The sequence below is a fragment of the Eucyclogobius newberryi genome, unplaced genomic scaffold (assembly GCF_026437365.1).
Source record: "Eucyclogobius newberryi isolate DKJ021-1_F unplaced genomic scaffold, fEucNew1.0.hap1 SCAF_18, whole genome shotgun sequence".
NCBI lineage: Eukaryota > Metazoa > Chordata > Actinopteri > Gobiiformes > Gobiidae > Eucyclogobius > Eucyclogobius newberryi.
Window position 1 is genome coordinate 610,850 of NW_027315812.1, and position 14,763 is coordinate 625,612.

The following is a 14,763-nucleotide window of genomic DNA, read 5'->3' on the forward strand; positions in this document are numbered from 1 at the left end:
TGCGTAAGACGCTGACCTCAAGAGCGTTGAAGACGCTGACCTCATGAGCGTAAGACGCTGACCTCATGAGCATAAGACGCTGACCTCATGAGCGTTGAAGACGCTGACCTCATGAGCGTAAGACGCTGACCTCATGAGCGTAAGACGCTGACCTCATGAGCGTTGAAGACGCTGACCTCATGAGCGTAAGACGCTGACCTAATGTGCGTAAGACGCTGACCTCAAGAGCGTTGAAGACGCTGACCTCATGAGCGTAAGACGCTGACCTCATGAGCGTAAGACGCTGACCTCATGAGCGTAAGACGCTGACATCATGAGCGTAAGACGCTGACCTCATGAGCGTTGAAGACGCTGACCTGATGAGCGTAAGACGCTGACCTCATGAGCGTTGAAGACGCTGACCTCATGAGCGTAAGACGCTGACCTCATGAGCGTTGAAGACGCTGACCTCATGAGCGTAAGACGCTGACCTCATGAGCGTTGAAGACGCTGAACTCTTCAGCGTAAAACGCTGACCTCATGAGCGTTGAAGACGCTGACCTCATGAGCGTAAGACGCTGACCGCATGAGCGTTGAAGACGCTGACCTCATGAGCGTAAGACGCTGACCTCAAGAGCGTTGAAGACGCTGACCTCATGAGCGTAAGACGCTGACCTCATGAGCGTAAGACGCTGACATCATGAGCGTAAGACGCTGACCTCATGAGCGTTGAAGACGCTGACCTCATGAGCGTAAGACGCTGACCTCATGAGCGTTGAAGACGCTGACCTCATGAGCGTAAGACGCTGACCTCATGAGCGTTGAAGACGCTGAACTCTTCAGCGTAAAACGCTGACCTCATGAGCGTTGAAGACGCTGACCTCATGAGCGTAAGACGCTGACCGCATGAGCGTTGAAGACGCTGACCTCATGAGCGTAAGACGCTGACCTCATGAGCGTTAAAGACGCTGACCTCATGAGCGTAAGACGCTGACCTCATGAGCGCAAGACGCTGACCTCATGAGCGTAAGACGCTGACCTCATGAGCGTTGAAAACGCTGACCTCATGAGCGTAAGACGCTGACCTCATGAGCGTAAGACGCTGACCTCATGAGCGTTAAAGACGCTGACCTCATGAGCGTAAGACGCTGACCTCAAGAGCGTTGAAGACGCTGACCTCATGAGCGTAAGACGCTGACCTCATGAGCGTAAGACGCTGACCTCATGAGCGTAAGACGCTGACATCATGAGCGTAAGACGCTGACCTCATGAGCGTTGAAGACGCTGACCTGATGAGCGTAAGACGCTGACCTCATGAGCGTTGAAGACGCTGACCTCATGAGCGTAAGACGCTGACCTCATGAGCGTTGAAGACGCTGACCTCATGAGCGTAAGACGCTGACCTCATGAGCGTTGAAGACGCTGAACTCTTCAGCGTAAAACGCTGACCTCATGAGCGTTGAAGACGCTGACCTCATGAGCGTAAGACGCTGACCGCATGAGCGTTGAAGACGCTGACCTCATGAGCGTTAAAGAAGCTGACCTCATGAGCGTAAGACGCTGACCTCATGAGCGTAAGACGCTGACCTCATGAGCGTTGAAGACGCTGACCTCATGAGCGTTGCAGACGCTGACCTCATGAGCGTTGCAGACGCTGACCTCATGAGCGCAAGACGCTGACCTCATGAGCGTAAGACGCTGACCTCATGAGCGTTGAAAACGCTGACCTCATGAGCGTAAGACGCTGACCTCATGAGCGTTAAAGACGCTGAGCTCTTGAGCGTAAAACGCTGACCTCATGAGCGTCAAAGACGCTGACCTAATGAGCGCAAGACGCTGACCTCATGAGCGTAAGACGCTGACCTCATGAGCGTTGCAGACGCTGAGCTCTTGAGCGTAAAACGCTGACCTCATGAGCGTTGAAGACGCTGACCTCATGAGCGTAAGACGCTGACCTCATGAACGTAAGACGCTGACCTCATGAGCGTAAGACGCTGACCTCATGAGCGTAAGACGCTGACCTCATGAGCGTTGTAGACGCTGACCTCATGAGCGTTGAAGATACTGACCCCATGAGCGTCGAAGACGCTGACGTCATGAGCGTTAAAGACGCTGACGTCATGAGCATAAGACGCTGACCTCATGAGCGTAAGACGCTGACCTCATGAGCGTTGAAGACGCTGACCTCATGAGCTTTGCAGACGCTGACCTCATGAGCGTAAGACGCTGACCTCATGAGCGTAAAACGCTGACCTCATGAGCGTTGAAGACGCTGAGCTCTTGAGCGTAAAACGCTGACCTCATGAGCGTAAGACGCTGACCTCATGAGCGTCGAAGACGCTGACGTCATGAGCGTTAAAGACGCTGACCTCATGAGCGTTGAAGACGCTGACCTCATGAGCGTAAGACGCTGACCTCATGAGCGTCGAAGACGCTGACCTCATGAGCGTTGAAGACGCTGACCTCATGAGCGTAAGACTCTGACCTCATGAGCGTCGAAGACGCTGACCTCATGAGCGTTGAAGACGCTGACCTGATGAGCGTAAGACGCTGACCTCATGAGCGTAAGACGCTGACCTCATGAGCGTTGAAGACGCTGACCTCATGAGCGTAAGACGCTGACCTAATGTGCGTAAGACGCTGACCTCAAGAGCGTTGAAGACGCTGACCTCATGAGCGTAAGACGCTGACCTAATGTGCGTAAAACGCTGACATCATGAGCGTTGAAGACGCTGAACTCTTCAGCGTAAGACGCTGACCTCATGAGCTTAAAACGCTGACCTCATGAACATAAGACGCTGACCTCATGAGCGTTGAAGACGCTGACCTCATGAGCATAAGACGCTGACCTCATGAGCGTTGAAGATACTGACCCCATGAGCGTTGAAGACGCTGAACTCTTGAGCGTAAAACGCTGACCTCATGAGCGTTAAAGACGCTGACCTCATGAGCGTTGAAGACGCCGACCTCATGAGCGTTGAAGACGCTGACCTCATGAGCGTAAAACGCTGACCTCATGAGCGTTGAAGACGCTGACCTCATGAGCGTAAAACGCTGACCTCATGAGCGTTGAAGACGCTGACCTCATGAGCGTAAGACGCTGACCTCATGAGCGTAAGACGCTGACCTCATGAGCGTAAGACGCTGACCTCATGAGCGTTGAAGACGCTGACCTCATGAGCTTTGCAGACGCTGACCTCATGAGCGTAAGACGCTGACCTCATGAGCGTAAAACGCTGACCTCATGAGCGTTGAAGACGCTGAGCTCTTGAGCGTAAAACGCTGACCTCATGAGCATAAGACGCTGACCTCATGAGCGTTGAAGACGCTGACCTCATGAGCTTTGCAGACGCTGACCTCATGAGCGTTAAAGACGCTGACCTCATGAGCGTTGAAGACGCTGACCTCATGAGCAAAAGACGCTGACCTCATGAGCGTCGAAGACGCTGACCTCATGAGCGTTGAAGACGCTGACCTCATGAGCGTAAGACGCTGACCTCATGAGCGTAAGACGCTGACCTCATGAGCGTAAGACGCTGACCTCATGAGCGTAAGACGCTGACCTAATGTGCGTAAGACGCTGACCTCAAGAGCGTTGAAGACGCTGACCTCATGAGCGTAAGACGCTGACCTCATGAGCGTCGAAGACGCTGACCTCATGAGCGTTGAAGACGCTGACCTCATGAGCGTAAGACGCTGACCTCATGAGCGTCGAAGACGCTGACCTGATGAGCGTAAGACGCTGACCTCATGAGCGTAAGACGCTGACCTCATGAGCGTTGAAGACGCTGACCTCATGAGCGTAAGACGCTGACCTAATGTGCGTAAGACGCTGACCTCAAGAGCGTTGAAGACGCTGACCTCATGAGCGTAAGACGCTGACCTAATGTGCGTAAAACGCTGACATCATGAGCGTTGAAGACGCTGAACTCTTCAGCGTAAGACGCTGACCTCATGAGCTTAAAACGCTGACCTCATGAACATAAGACGCTGACCTCATGAGCGTTGAAGACGCTGACCTCATGAGCATAAGACGCTGACCTCATGAGCGTTGAAGACGCTGAACTCTTGAGCGTAAAACGCTGACCTCATGAGCGTTAAAGACGCTGACCTCATGAGCGTTGAAGACGCTGACCTCATGAGCATAAGACGCTGACCTCATGAGCGTTAAAGACGCTGACCTCATGAGCGTTGAAGACGCCGACCTCATGAGCGTTGAAGACGCTGACCTCATGAGCGTAAAACGCTGACCTCATGAGCGTTGAAGACGCTGACCTCATGAGCGTAAAACGCTGACCTCATGAGCGTTGAAGACGCTGACCTCATGAGCGTAAGACGCTGACCTCATGAGCGTAAGACGCTGACCTCATGAGCGTAAGACGCTGACCTCATGAGCATAAGACGCTGACCTCATGAGCGTTGAAGACGCTGAACTCTTGAGCGTAAAACGCTGACCTCATGAGCGTTGAAGACGCTGACCTCATGAGCATAAGACGCTGACCTCATGAGCGTTGAAGACGCTGAACTCTTGAGCGTAAAACGCTGACCTCATGAGCGTTAAAGACGCTGACCTCATGAGCGTTGAAGACGCCGACCTCATGAGCGTTGAAGACGCTGACCTCATGAGCGTAAAACGCTGACCTCATGAGCGTTAAAGACGCTGACCTCATGAGCGTTGAAGACGCCGACCTCATGAGCGTTGAAGACGCTGACCTCATGAGCGTAAAACGCTGACCTCATGAGCGTTGAAGACGCTGACCTCATGAGCGTAAAACGCTGACCTCATGAGCGTTGAAGACGCTGACCTCATGAGCGTAAGACGCTGACCTCATGAGCGTAAGACGCTGACCTCATGAGCGTAAGACGCTGACCTCATGAGCTTTGCAGACGCTGACCTCATGAGCGTAAGACGCTGACCTCATGAGCGTAAAACGCTGACCTCATGAGCGTTGAAGACGCTGAGCTCTTGAGCGTAAAACGCTGACCTCATGAGCATAAGACGCTGACCTCATGAGCGTTAAAGACGCTGACCTCATGAGCGTTGAAGACGCTGACCTCATGAGCGTAAGACGCTGACCTCATGAGCGTCGAAGACGCTGACCTCATGAGCGTTGAAGACGCTGACCTCATGAGCGTAAGACGCTGACCTCATGAGCGTAAGACGCTGACCTCATGAGCGTAAGACGCTGACCTAATGTGCGTAAGACGCTGACATCATGAGCGTTGAAGACGCTGAACTCTTCAGCGTAAGACGCTGACCTCATGAGCTTAAAACGCTGACCTCATGAACATAAGACGCTGACCCCATGAGCGTTGAAGACGCTGAACTCTTGAGCGTAAAACGCTGACCTCATGAGCGTTGAAGACGCTGACCTCATGAGCATAAGACGCTGACCTCATGAGCGTTGAAGACGCCGACCTCATGAGCGTTGAAGACGCCGACCTCATGAGCGTTGAAGACGCTGACCTCATGAGCGTAAGACGCTGACCTCATGAGCGTCGAAGACGCTGACGTCATGAGCGTTGAAGACGCTGACCTCATGAGCGTCGAAGACGCTGACGTCATGAGCGTTGAAGACGCTGACCTCATGAGCGTCGAAGACGCTGACGTCATGAGCGTCGAAGACGCTGACCTCATGAGCGTTGAAGACGCTGACCTCATGAGCGTCGAAGACGCTGACGTCATGAGCGTCGAAGACGCTGACCTCATGAGCGTTGAAGACGCTGACCTCATGAGCGTTGAAGACGCTGACCTCATGAGCGTAAGACGCTGACCTCATGAGTGTTAAAAAGCGTTAAATGCAGGTCAAAGAATTGAAACAAAAGGTAAATAAAAAGGATAAAGGAAACAAAAATGCTGCACAAATGTGGAGCGCTCCTCCTCCTCCTGCTCCTCCAGGACGGGGGAGGAGGAGGAGGAGGAGGAGGAGGAAGAGGAGGAGGAAGAGGAGGAGGAGGAGGGAGAGGAGGAGGAGGAAGAGGAGGAGGAAGAGGAGGAAGAGGAGGAGGAAGAGGAGGATGAGGAAGAGGAGGATGAGGAGGAAGAGGAGGAGGAAGAGGAGGAGGAGGAAGAGGAGGATGAGGAGGAAGAGGAGGTTTTAGAAGAGGCTCTGGTGGAGCAGGAGGAGGTGTGGGTCGTGCTCCAGGACGTCAGACGCTCAGAGACAGGAACTGTGCAGCTGCTCATCACTGGCACGCTCTGCCCCGCCCACATGGGAGGCCCAGAGAGGCCCAGAGAGGCCCAGAGAGAGGCCCAGAGAGAGGCCCAGAGAGGCCCAGAGAGGCCCAGAGAGAGGCCCAGAGAGAGGCCCAGAGAGGCCCAGAGAGGCCCAGAGAGAGGCCCAGAGAGAGGCCCAGAGAGGCCCAGAGAGAGGCCCAGAGAGAGGCCCAGAGGCCCAGAGAGAGGCCCAGAGAGAGGCCCAGAGATGCCCAGAGAGAGGCCCAGAGAGGCCCAGAGAGAGGCCCAGAGAGAGGCCCAGAGAGGCCCAGAGAGAGGCCCAGAGAGAGGCCCAGAGAGAGGCCCAGAGAGGCCCAGAGAGAGGCCCAGAGAGAGGCCCAGAGAGAGGCCCAGAGAGGCCCAGAGAGGCCCAGAGAGAGGCCCAGAGAGAGGCCCAGAGAGAGGCCCAGAGAGAGGCCCAGAGAGAGGCCCAGAGAGGCCCAGAGAGAGGCCCAGAGAGAGGCCCAGAGAGAGGCCCAGAGAGAGGCCCAGAGAGAGGCCCAGAGAGGCCCAGAGAGAGGCCCAGAGAGAGGCCCAGAGAGAGGCCCAGAGAGAGGCCCAGAGAGAGGCCCAGAGAGAGGCCCGGCAGAACCTCTGTTCCGAGTGAAGGTGGAGGTCAAACCATATCACTGCTGCTGGACACAGGGGCCACGCCCTCTTCACCTGAGCAACTCTCACTCTCTGCCTTTGACTCCTCCTCTGCACCCTCACTCCACCTCGGCAATCCTGACCTCTCCTTCTCTCCAGACCTCTCCTTCACTCCTGACCTCTCCTTCACTCCTGACCTCTCCTTCACTCCTGACCCCTCCTTCACTCCTGACCTCTCCTTCACTCCTGACCCCTCCTTCACTCCTGACCTCTCCTTCTCTCCTGACCCCTCCTTCACTCCTGACCCCTCCTTCACTCCTGACCTCTCCTTCACTCCTGACCTCTCCTTCACTCCTGACCCCTCCTTCACTCCTGACCTCTCCTTCACTCCTGACCCCTCCTTCACTCCTGACCCCTCCTTCACTCCTGACCCCTCCTTCACTCCTGACCCCTCCTTCACTCCTGACCCCTCCTTCACTCCTGACCCCTCCTTCTCTCCTGACCCCTCCTTCACTCCTGACCCCTCCTTCACTCCTGACCTCTCCTTCTCTCCAGACCTCTCCTTCACTCCTGACCTCTCCTTCACTCCTGACCTCTCCTTCACTCCTGACCTCTCCTTCACTCCTGACCTCTCCTTCTCTCCTGACCCCTCCTTCACTCCTGACCCCTCCTTCTCTCCTGACCTCTCCTTCACTCCAGACCCCTCCTTCACTCCTGACCTCTCCTTCACTCCTGACCCCTCCTTCACTCCTGACCTCTCCTTCACTCCTGACCCCTCCTTCACTCCTGACCTCTCCTTCACTCCTGACCTCTCCTTCACTCCTGACCCCTCCTTCACTCCTGACCTCTCCTTCTCTCCTGACCCCTCCTTCACTCCTGACCCCTCCTTCACTCCTGACCTCTCCTTCACTCCTGACCTCTCCTTCTCTCCTGACCTCTCCTTCTCTCCTGACCCCTCCTTCACTCCTGACCTCTCCTTCTCTCCTGACCCCTCCTTCACTCCTGACCTCTCCTTCTCTCCTGACCCCTCCTTCACTCCTGACCTCTCCTTCACTCCTGACCTCTCCTTCACTCCAGACCTCTCCTTCTCTCCAGACCTCTCCTTCACTCCTGACCTCTCCTTCACTCCTGACCTCTCCTTCACTCCTGACCCCTCCTTCACTCCTGACCTCTCCTTCTCTCCTGACCCCTCCTTCACTCCTGACCTCTCCTTCTCTCCTGACCCCTCCTTCACTCCAGACCTCTCCTTCACTCCTGACCTCTCCTTCACTCCTGACCTCTCCTTCACTCCTGACCCCTCCTTCACTCCTGACCTCTCCTTCACTCCTGACCTCTCCTTCTCTCCTGACCCCTCCTTCACTCCTGACCTCTCCTTCTCTCCTGACCCCTCCTTCACTCCTGACCTCTCCTTCTCTCCTGACCCCTCCTTCACTCCTGACCTCTCCTTCACTCCAGACCTCTCCTTCACTCCTGACCTCTCCTTCTCTCCTGACCCCTCCTTCACTCCTGACCTCTCCTTCACTCCAGACCTCTCCTTCACTCCTGACCTCTCCTTCACTCCTGACCTCTCCTTCACTCCAGACCTCTCCTTCACTCCTGACCTCTCCTTCACTCCAGACCTCTCCTTCACTCCTGACCTCTCCTTCACTCCAGACCTCTCCTTCACTCCAGACCTCTCCTTCACTCCAGACCTCTCCTTCACTCCAGACCTCTCCTTCTCTCCTGACCCCTCCTTCACTCCTGACCTCTCCTTCTCTCCTGACCCCTCCTTCACTCCTGACCTCTCCTTCTCTCCTGACCCCTCCTTCACTCCTGACCTCTCCTTCACTCCAGACCTCTCCTTCACTCCTGACCCCTCCTTCACTCCTGACCTCTCCTTCTCTCCTGACCCCTCCTTCACTCCAGACCTCTCCTTCACTCCAGACCTCTCCTTCACTCCAGACCTCTCCTTCACTCCTGACCCCTCCTTCACTCCTGACCTCTCCTTCTCTCCTGACCCCTCCTTCACTCCAGACCTCTCCTTCACTCCAGACCTCTCCTTCACTCCAGACCTCTCCTTCACTCCTGACCCCTCCTTCACTCCTGACCTCTCCTTCTCTCCTGACCCCTCCTTCACTCCAGACCTCTCCTTCACTCCAGACCTCTCCTTCACTCCAGACCTCTCCTTCACTCCAGACCTCTCCTTCATTGGGGAATGACATTCGGACGCATTTAATTCTTGACCCAAAGCTGCAGGAGGCGGAGCTTAAAACACAAAATTTACATTTATTTATAATATTTCAGATTTTATTTACAAAAGTCATGAACAAGAAAGTTTATGATGACATGATTTAATTTAGCATTCTTATAAACCAGGACTAAACCAGGACTAAACCAGGTTTAAACCAGGACTAAACCAGGTCTAAACCAGGACTAAACCAGGACTAAACCAGGTTTAAACCAGGACTAAACCAGGTCTAAACCAGGACTAAACCAGGACTAAACCAGGTCTAAACCAGGTCTAAACCAGGACTAAACCAGGACTAAACCAGGACTAAACCAGGTCTAAACCAGGACTAAACCAGGACTAAACCAGGTCTAAACCAGGACTAAACCAGGTCTAAACCAGGACTAAACCAGGACTAAACCAGGACTAAACCAGAACCAAACCAGGTCTAAACCAGGACTAAACCAGGTCTAAACCAGGACTAAACCAGGACTAAACCAGGACTAAACCAGAACCAAACCAGGTCCTTCATAAGACACAGTTCCGATGGATGAGTTTTTGAGGTCTAAATCTCAGGTCCTATTTGGATCCAAAGTGGACTTTGAGAGGTTCTACCTCCCAAAGTGTTCTGGACCAGGCCTGGGACAGGTTTAGAGTCTCTGTCTCAGGTCCCAGGGCAGGTCCTGGTCCTGGTCCTGGTCCTGGTCCTGGCCCTGGTCCTGGTCCTGGTCCTGGTCCTGGCCCTGGCCCTGGTCCTGGTCCTGGTCCTGGTCCTGGCCCTGGTCCTGGTCCTGGCCCTGGCCCTGGCCCTGGTCCTGGTCCTGGTCCTGGTCCTGGTCCTGGTCCTGGTCCTGGTCCTGGTCCTGGCCCTGGTCCTGGTCCTGGTCCTGGTCCTGGTCCTCAGCTCGGGGTCAGGAGCAGGCGATGCTCTCCAGATGTTGCTCCAGCTGTGATTCTTCTGCTGCTAAAGCCGCCGCCTGAAGAGCCTCGTCTCCATGAGACAGTTTCCTGTCACTGTGCATGTTATTCTCATGACGCTTCAGGTCTGACGCCTGCAACACAGTACACACTATGTAGTACACACTATGTAGTACACACTATGTAGTACACACTATGGAGTACACACTATGAAGTACACACTATGGAGTACACACTATGTAGTACTGGAGTACACACTACTGTACACACTATGTAGTACTGGAGTACAAACTATGTAGTACTAGAGTACACACTACTGTACACACTATGTAGTACACACTATGTAGTACACACTATGTAGTACACACTATGGAGTACACACTATGGAGTACACACTATGGAGTACACACTATGTAGTACTGGAGTACACACTACTGTACACACTATGTAGTACTGGAGTACAAACTATGTAGTACTAGAGTACACACTACTGTACACACTATGTAGTACTGGAGTACACACTATGTAGTATTGGAGTACACACTAGTGTACACACTATGTAGTACTGGAGTGCACACTATGTAGTACTGGAGTACACACTATGTAGTACTGGAGTACACACTATGTAGTACACACTATGTAGTCCTGGAGTACACACTATATAGTACTGGAGTACACACTACTGTACACACTATGTAGTACTGGAGTACACACTATGTAGTACTGGAGTACACACTACTGCACACACTATGTAGTACTGGAGTACACACTATGTAGTACTGGAGTACATACTACTGTACACACTATGTAGTACTGTAGTACACACTATGTAGTACTGGAGTACACACTATGTAGTACTGGAGTACACACTACTGTACACACTATGTAGTACTGAGTACACACTACTGTACACACTATGTAGTAATGAGTACACACTACTGTACACACTATGTAGTATGCAGTATTATGTACTCCAGTACACACTACTGTAGTACTGGGGTACTACAGTACTGTAGCACTGTAGTGCTGTAGTATTGCAGTACTACAGTAGTACTGTAGTATTACAGTACTACAGTACTACAGTAGTACTGTAGCACTGTAGTGCTGTAGTATTGCAGTACTACAGTAGTACTGTAGTATTACAGTACTACAGTACTGCTGTAGTACTGTAGTATTAGAGTACTACAGTATTACAGTACTACAGTACTAATGTAGTACTGTAGTACTACAGTATTACAGTACTACAGTGCTACGGTAGTACTGTAGTATTACAGTACTACAATAGTACTGTAGTACTACAGTACTACTGTAGTATAACAGTACTACAGTAGTACTGTAGTAGTACTGTAGTACTGTAGTGGTACTGTAGTACTGTAGTACTGTAGTAGTACTGTAGTACTGTTGTAGTACTGTAGTAGTACTGTTGTAGTACTGTAGTAGTACTGTAGTACTGTAGTACTGTAGTGGTACTGTAGTACTGTAGTGGTACTGTAGTAGTACTGTAGTAGTACTGTAGTACTGTTGTAGTACTGTAGTACTACTGTAGTACTGTAGTAGTACTGTAGTACTGTAGTGGTACTGTAGTAGTACTGTAGTAGCACTGTAGTACTGTAGTACTGTAGTAGTACTGTAGTACTGTAGTAGTACTGTAGTACTGTTGTAGTACTGTAGTAGTGTAGTAGTACTGTAGTAATACTGTAGTACTGTAGTGGTACTGTAGTAGTACTGTAGTACTGTTGTAGTACTGTAGTACTGTAGTACTGTAGTACTGTAGTACTGTAGTAGTACTGTAGTAGCACTGTAGTAGTACTGTAGTAGTACTGGAGTACTGTAGTAGTACTGGAGTACTGTTGTAGTACTGTAGTACTGTAGTAGTACTGTAGTAGCACTGTAGTAGTACTGTAGTACTGTAGTACTGTAGTAGCACTGTAGTAGTACTGGAGTACTGTTGTAGTACTGTAGTACTGTAGTAGTACTGTAGTAGCACTGTAGTAGTACTGTTGTAGTACTGTAGTACTGTAGTACTGTAGTACTGTAGTAGTACTGTAGTAGCACTGTAGTAGTACTGTTGTAGTACTGTAGTACTGTAGTACTGTAGTACTGTAGTAGTACTGTAGTAGTACTGTAGTAGTACTGTTGTAGTACTGTACTACTGTAGTACTGTAGTACTGTAGTAGTACTGTAGTAGCACTGTAGTAGTACTGTTGTAGTACTGTAGTACTGTAGTACTGTAGTACTGTAGTAGTACTGTAGTAGTACTGTAGTAGCACTGTAGTAGTACTGTAGTACTGTAGTACTGTAGTACTGTAGTAGTACTGTAGTAGTACTGTAGTAGTACTGTAGTAGTACTGTAGTAGTACTGTTGTAGTACTGTAGTACTGTAGTACTGTAGTACTGTAGTAGTACTGTAGTAGTACTGTAGTAGTACTGTAGTAGTACTGTTGTAGTACTGTAGTACTGTAGTACTGTAGTACTGTAGTAGTACTGTAGTAGTACTGTAGTAGTACTGGAGTACTGTAGTACTGGCACACGTACCTTGGCGAAGGCCTTGGAGCAGGAGTTACAGATGAAGGGTTTTTCTCCTCTGTGACGTCGCTCATGATCTTTAAGATGAGACTTGTGTTTGAACGCCTGAAAGAAGCTCAAGTCAGACCAGGACTAAAGCAGGACTAAAGCAGAACTAAAGCAGGACTAAAGCAGGACTAAAGCAGGACTAAACCAGGTCTAAACCAGGACTAAACCAGGTCTAAACCAGGTCTAAACCAGGTCTTACCTTGTCACACATCTGGCAGGCGAAGGGCCTCTCGTTGCTGTGAACTCTCTCGTGTTTCTTCAGATCTGGAGCTCGAATGAAGGACTTTCCACAGACGTCACATCTGTACGGCTTAAAGCCCGTGTGGATCTTCAGGTGCTCTGGGAAAGAACCAAGTCAGAACCAGGACTAAACCACAATGTAATAAATGACCTAAAACCACCTGGACACTTAGAGCGGACTCACTTTGCACCTGTAACTGACAAAACTGTCCATAAGATCATCTACAGCTGCTCCATGTGTGAGCCTCCAGATTTATAAAGTCTGTGTTAGCATCACTCACATAGTTAAAGCTTCAATCTGGAACATTCCCAATGTCTTTGAAAACTGAGGTCATAAAGCCTCTCCTAAAGAAGAGCAGGGGTCAGGGGGAGGGGTCAGGGGGAGGGGCAGTCCTGAGTCATGACCGGCCCATCTCAGGCAGGAGCGTGTAACAGTAGATTTAGCCTGTTTTACACTCAGAACTCACATTTCTAAGTGAACACTCTTAGTCAAGGCAAAACGCGCTGGAGAAAATGTGGTAAACGGGTTTAAATGTGTATTTGTGATCTAAAGGCGGAGGAAACGGGCGCGCGCTCTCGCCACCGCGCAGGGGCGGAGCTGCTCCCTCACGCTTCATGCGCTCTTATCTTCTGACTTAATACCGCTTTTTCTATTTCATTTATTGCTATTTTGCGTTGTTGGCGGTACTTTATAAAAATGTTTTGATAATAATGAATTTGATTCATATTGTATAAATCGATCATCTAAGTGCGGCGGATCCATAAACCAAGTCATAAAATAACCGGGGCCTAATTTGACCATATTTGGGGCATTTTCATCGTTTACATTTCATTTTGACAGACATGCCATTTAGTAGTTGCATTCTCGCTTCTCATTGGCCGAGCGGTTGCCGTGACCTAATGTCGATGAAAGCGGGCGTCTGATTGGCCGCTGTGTTATTTTGTAGACTGTGATTTGATTTAGTCCTGCTGCAGAACATATAAGATCTCCTTGTGTCAAATGCTGTATACAGTATTTATTTTGTATCTTAGAAACATGATGATATTGAATTAAACAGTATTAAAGATCATGATCTCTGGTTCATATGATTCAGTATTTGTGCTCTTCATATCAAATAAAAGATAAAAGTACTTTAACCTGTTTCCATCCGCCTATTTGGCCCGGTGCACAATGGTAAGACCCACATGCCATTGCTTATTAAAAGAGGATCTTACAGCGAGTGAGTGTGATGCATCATGGGAAAGCTTAGGCCTTCTAGTTTCTGCAGATGTGCAGATGTCACACTGTCAGGGCTTCAGAACTTACACTACAGAGGCCCAAACATGAACCAAACATCCTTTTTCAGTCTCGCCTGAATATTGTCCATTTGTAATGGTCCTGAGCATGACATACTTCATTGTGTGCTCATGCTGTTCACTGCACATGCTGTTGTCATGACATACTTCATTGTGCTCATGCTGTTCACTGCACATGCTGTTGTCATGACATACTTCATTGTGCTCATACTGTTCACGGCACATGCTGTTGTCATGACATACTTCATTGTGCTCATACTGTTCACGGCACATGCTGTTGTCATGACATACTTCATTGTGCTCATACTGTTCACGGCACATGCTGTTGTCATGACATACTTCATTGTGTGCTCATGCTGTTCACTGCACATGCTGTTGTCATGACATACTTCATTGTGTGCTCATGCTGTTCACTGCACATGCTGTTGTCATGACATACTTCATTGTGTGCTCATGCTGTTCACGGCACATGCTGTTGTCATGACATACTTCATTGTGTGCTCATGCTGTTCACTGCACATGCTGTTGTCATGACATACTTCATTGTGTGCTCATGCTGTTCACGGCACATGCTGTTGTCATGACATACTTCATTGTGCTCATACTGTTCACGGCACATGCTGTTGTCATGACATACTTCATTGTGCTCATACTGTTCACGGCACATGCTGTTGTCATGACATACTTCATTGTGTGCTCATGCTGTTCACGGCACATGCTGTTGTCATGACATACTTCATTGTGT

The 14,763-nt window shown here is 50.4% G+C and overlaps 1 protein-coding gene across 1 annotated transcript in view; it reads right to left on the reverse strand.

The window, feature by feature from the left end:
* Positions 1 to 9,595: 9,595 nt before the first annotated feature.
* The window catches only part of zbtb14 (zinc finger and BTB domain containing 14), a 30,052-nt gene continuing 24,884 nt past the window's right edge, over positions 9,596 to 14,763 (reverse strand). Inside the window, exons 8-10 of the mRNA XM_072450370.1 lie at positions 12,682 to 12,821; positions 12,444 to 12,539; positions 9,596 to 10,042 (exon numbers count right to left, since the gene is read on the reverse strand). Coding sequence (XP_072306471.1) covers positions 9,902 to 10,042; positions 12,444 to 12,539; positions 12,682 to 12,821 — 377 coding nt within the window. The 3' untranslated portion in view covers positions 9,596 to 9,901. The remainder of the gene's footprint in view (positions 10,043 to 12,443; positions 12,540 to 12,681; positions 12,822 to 14,763) is intronic.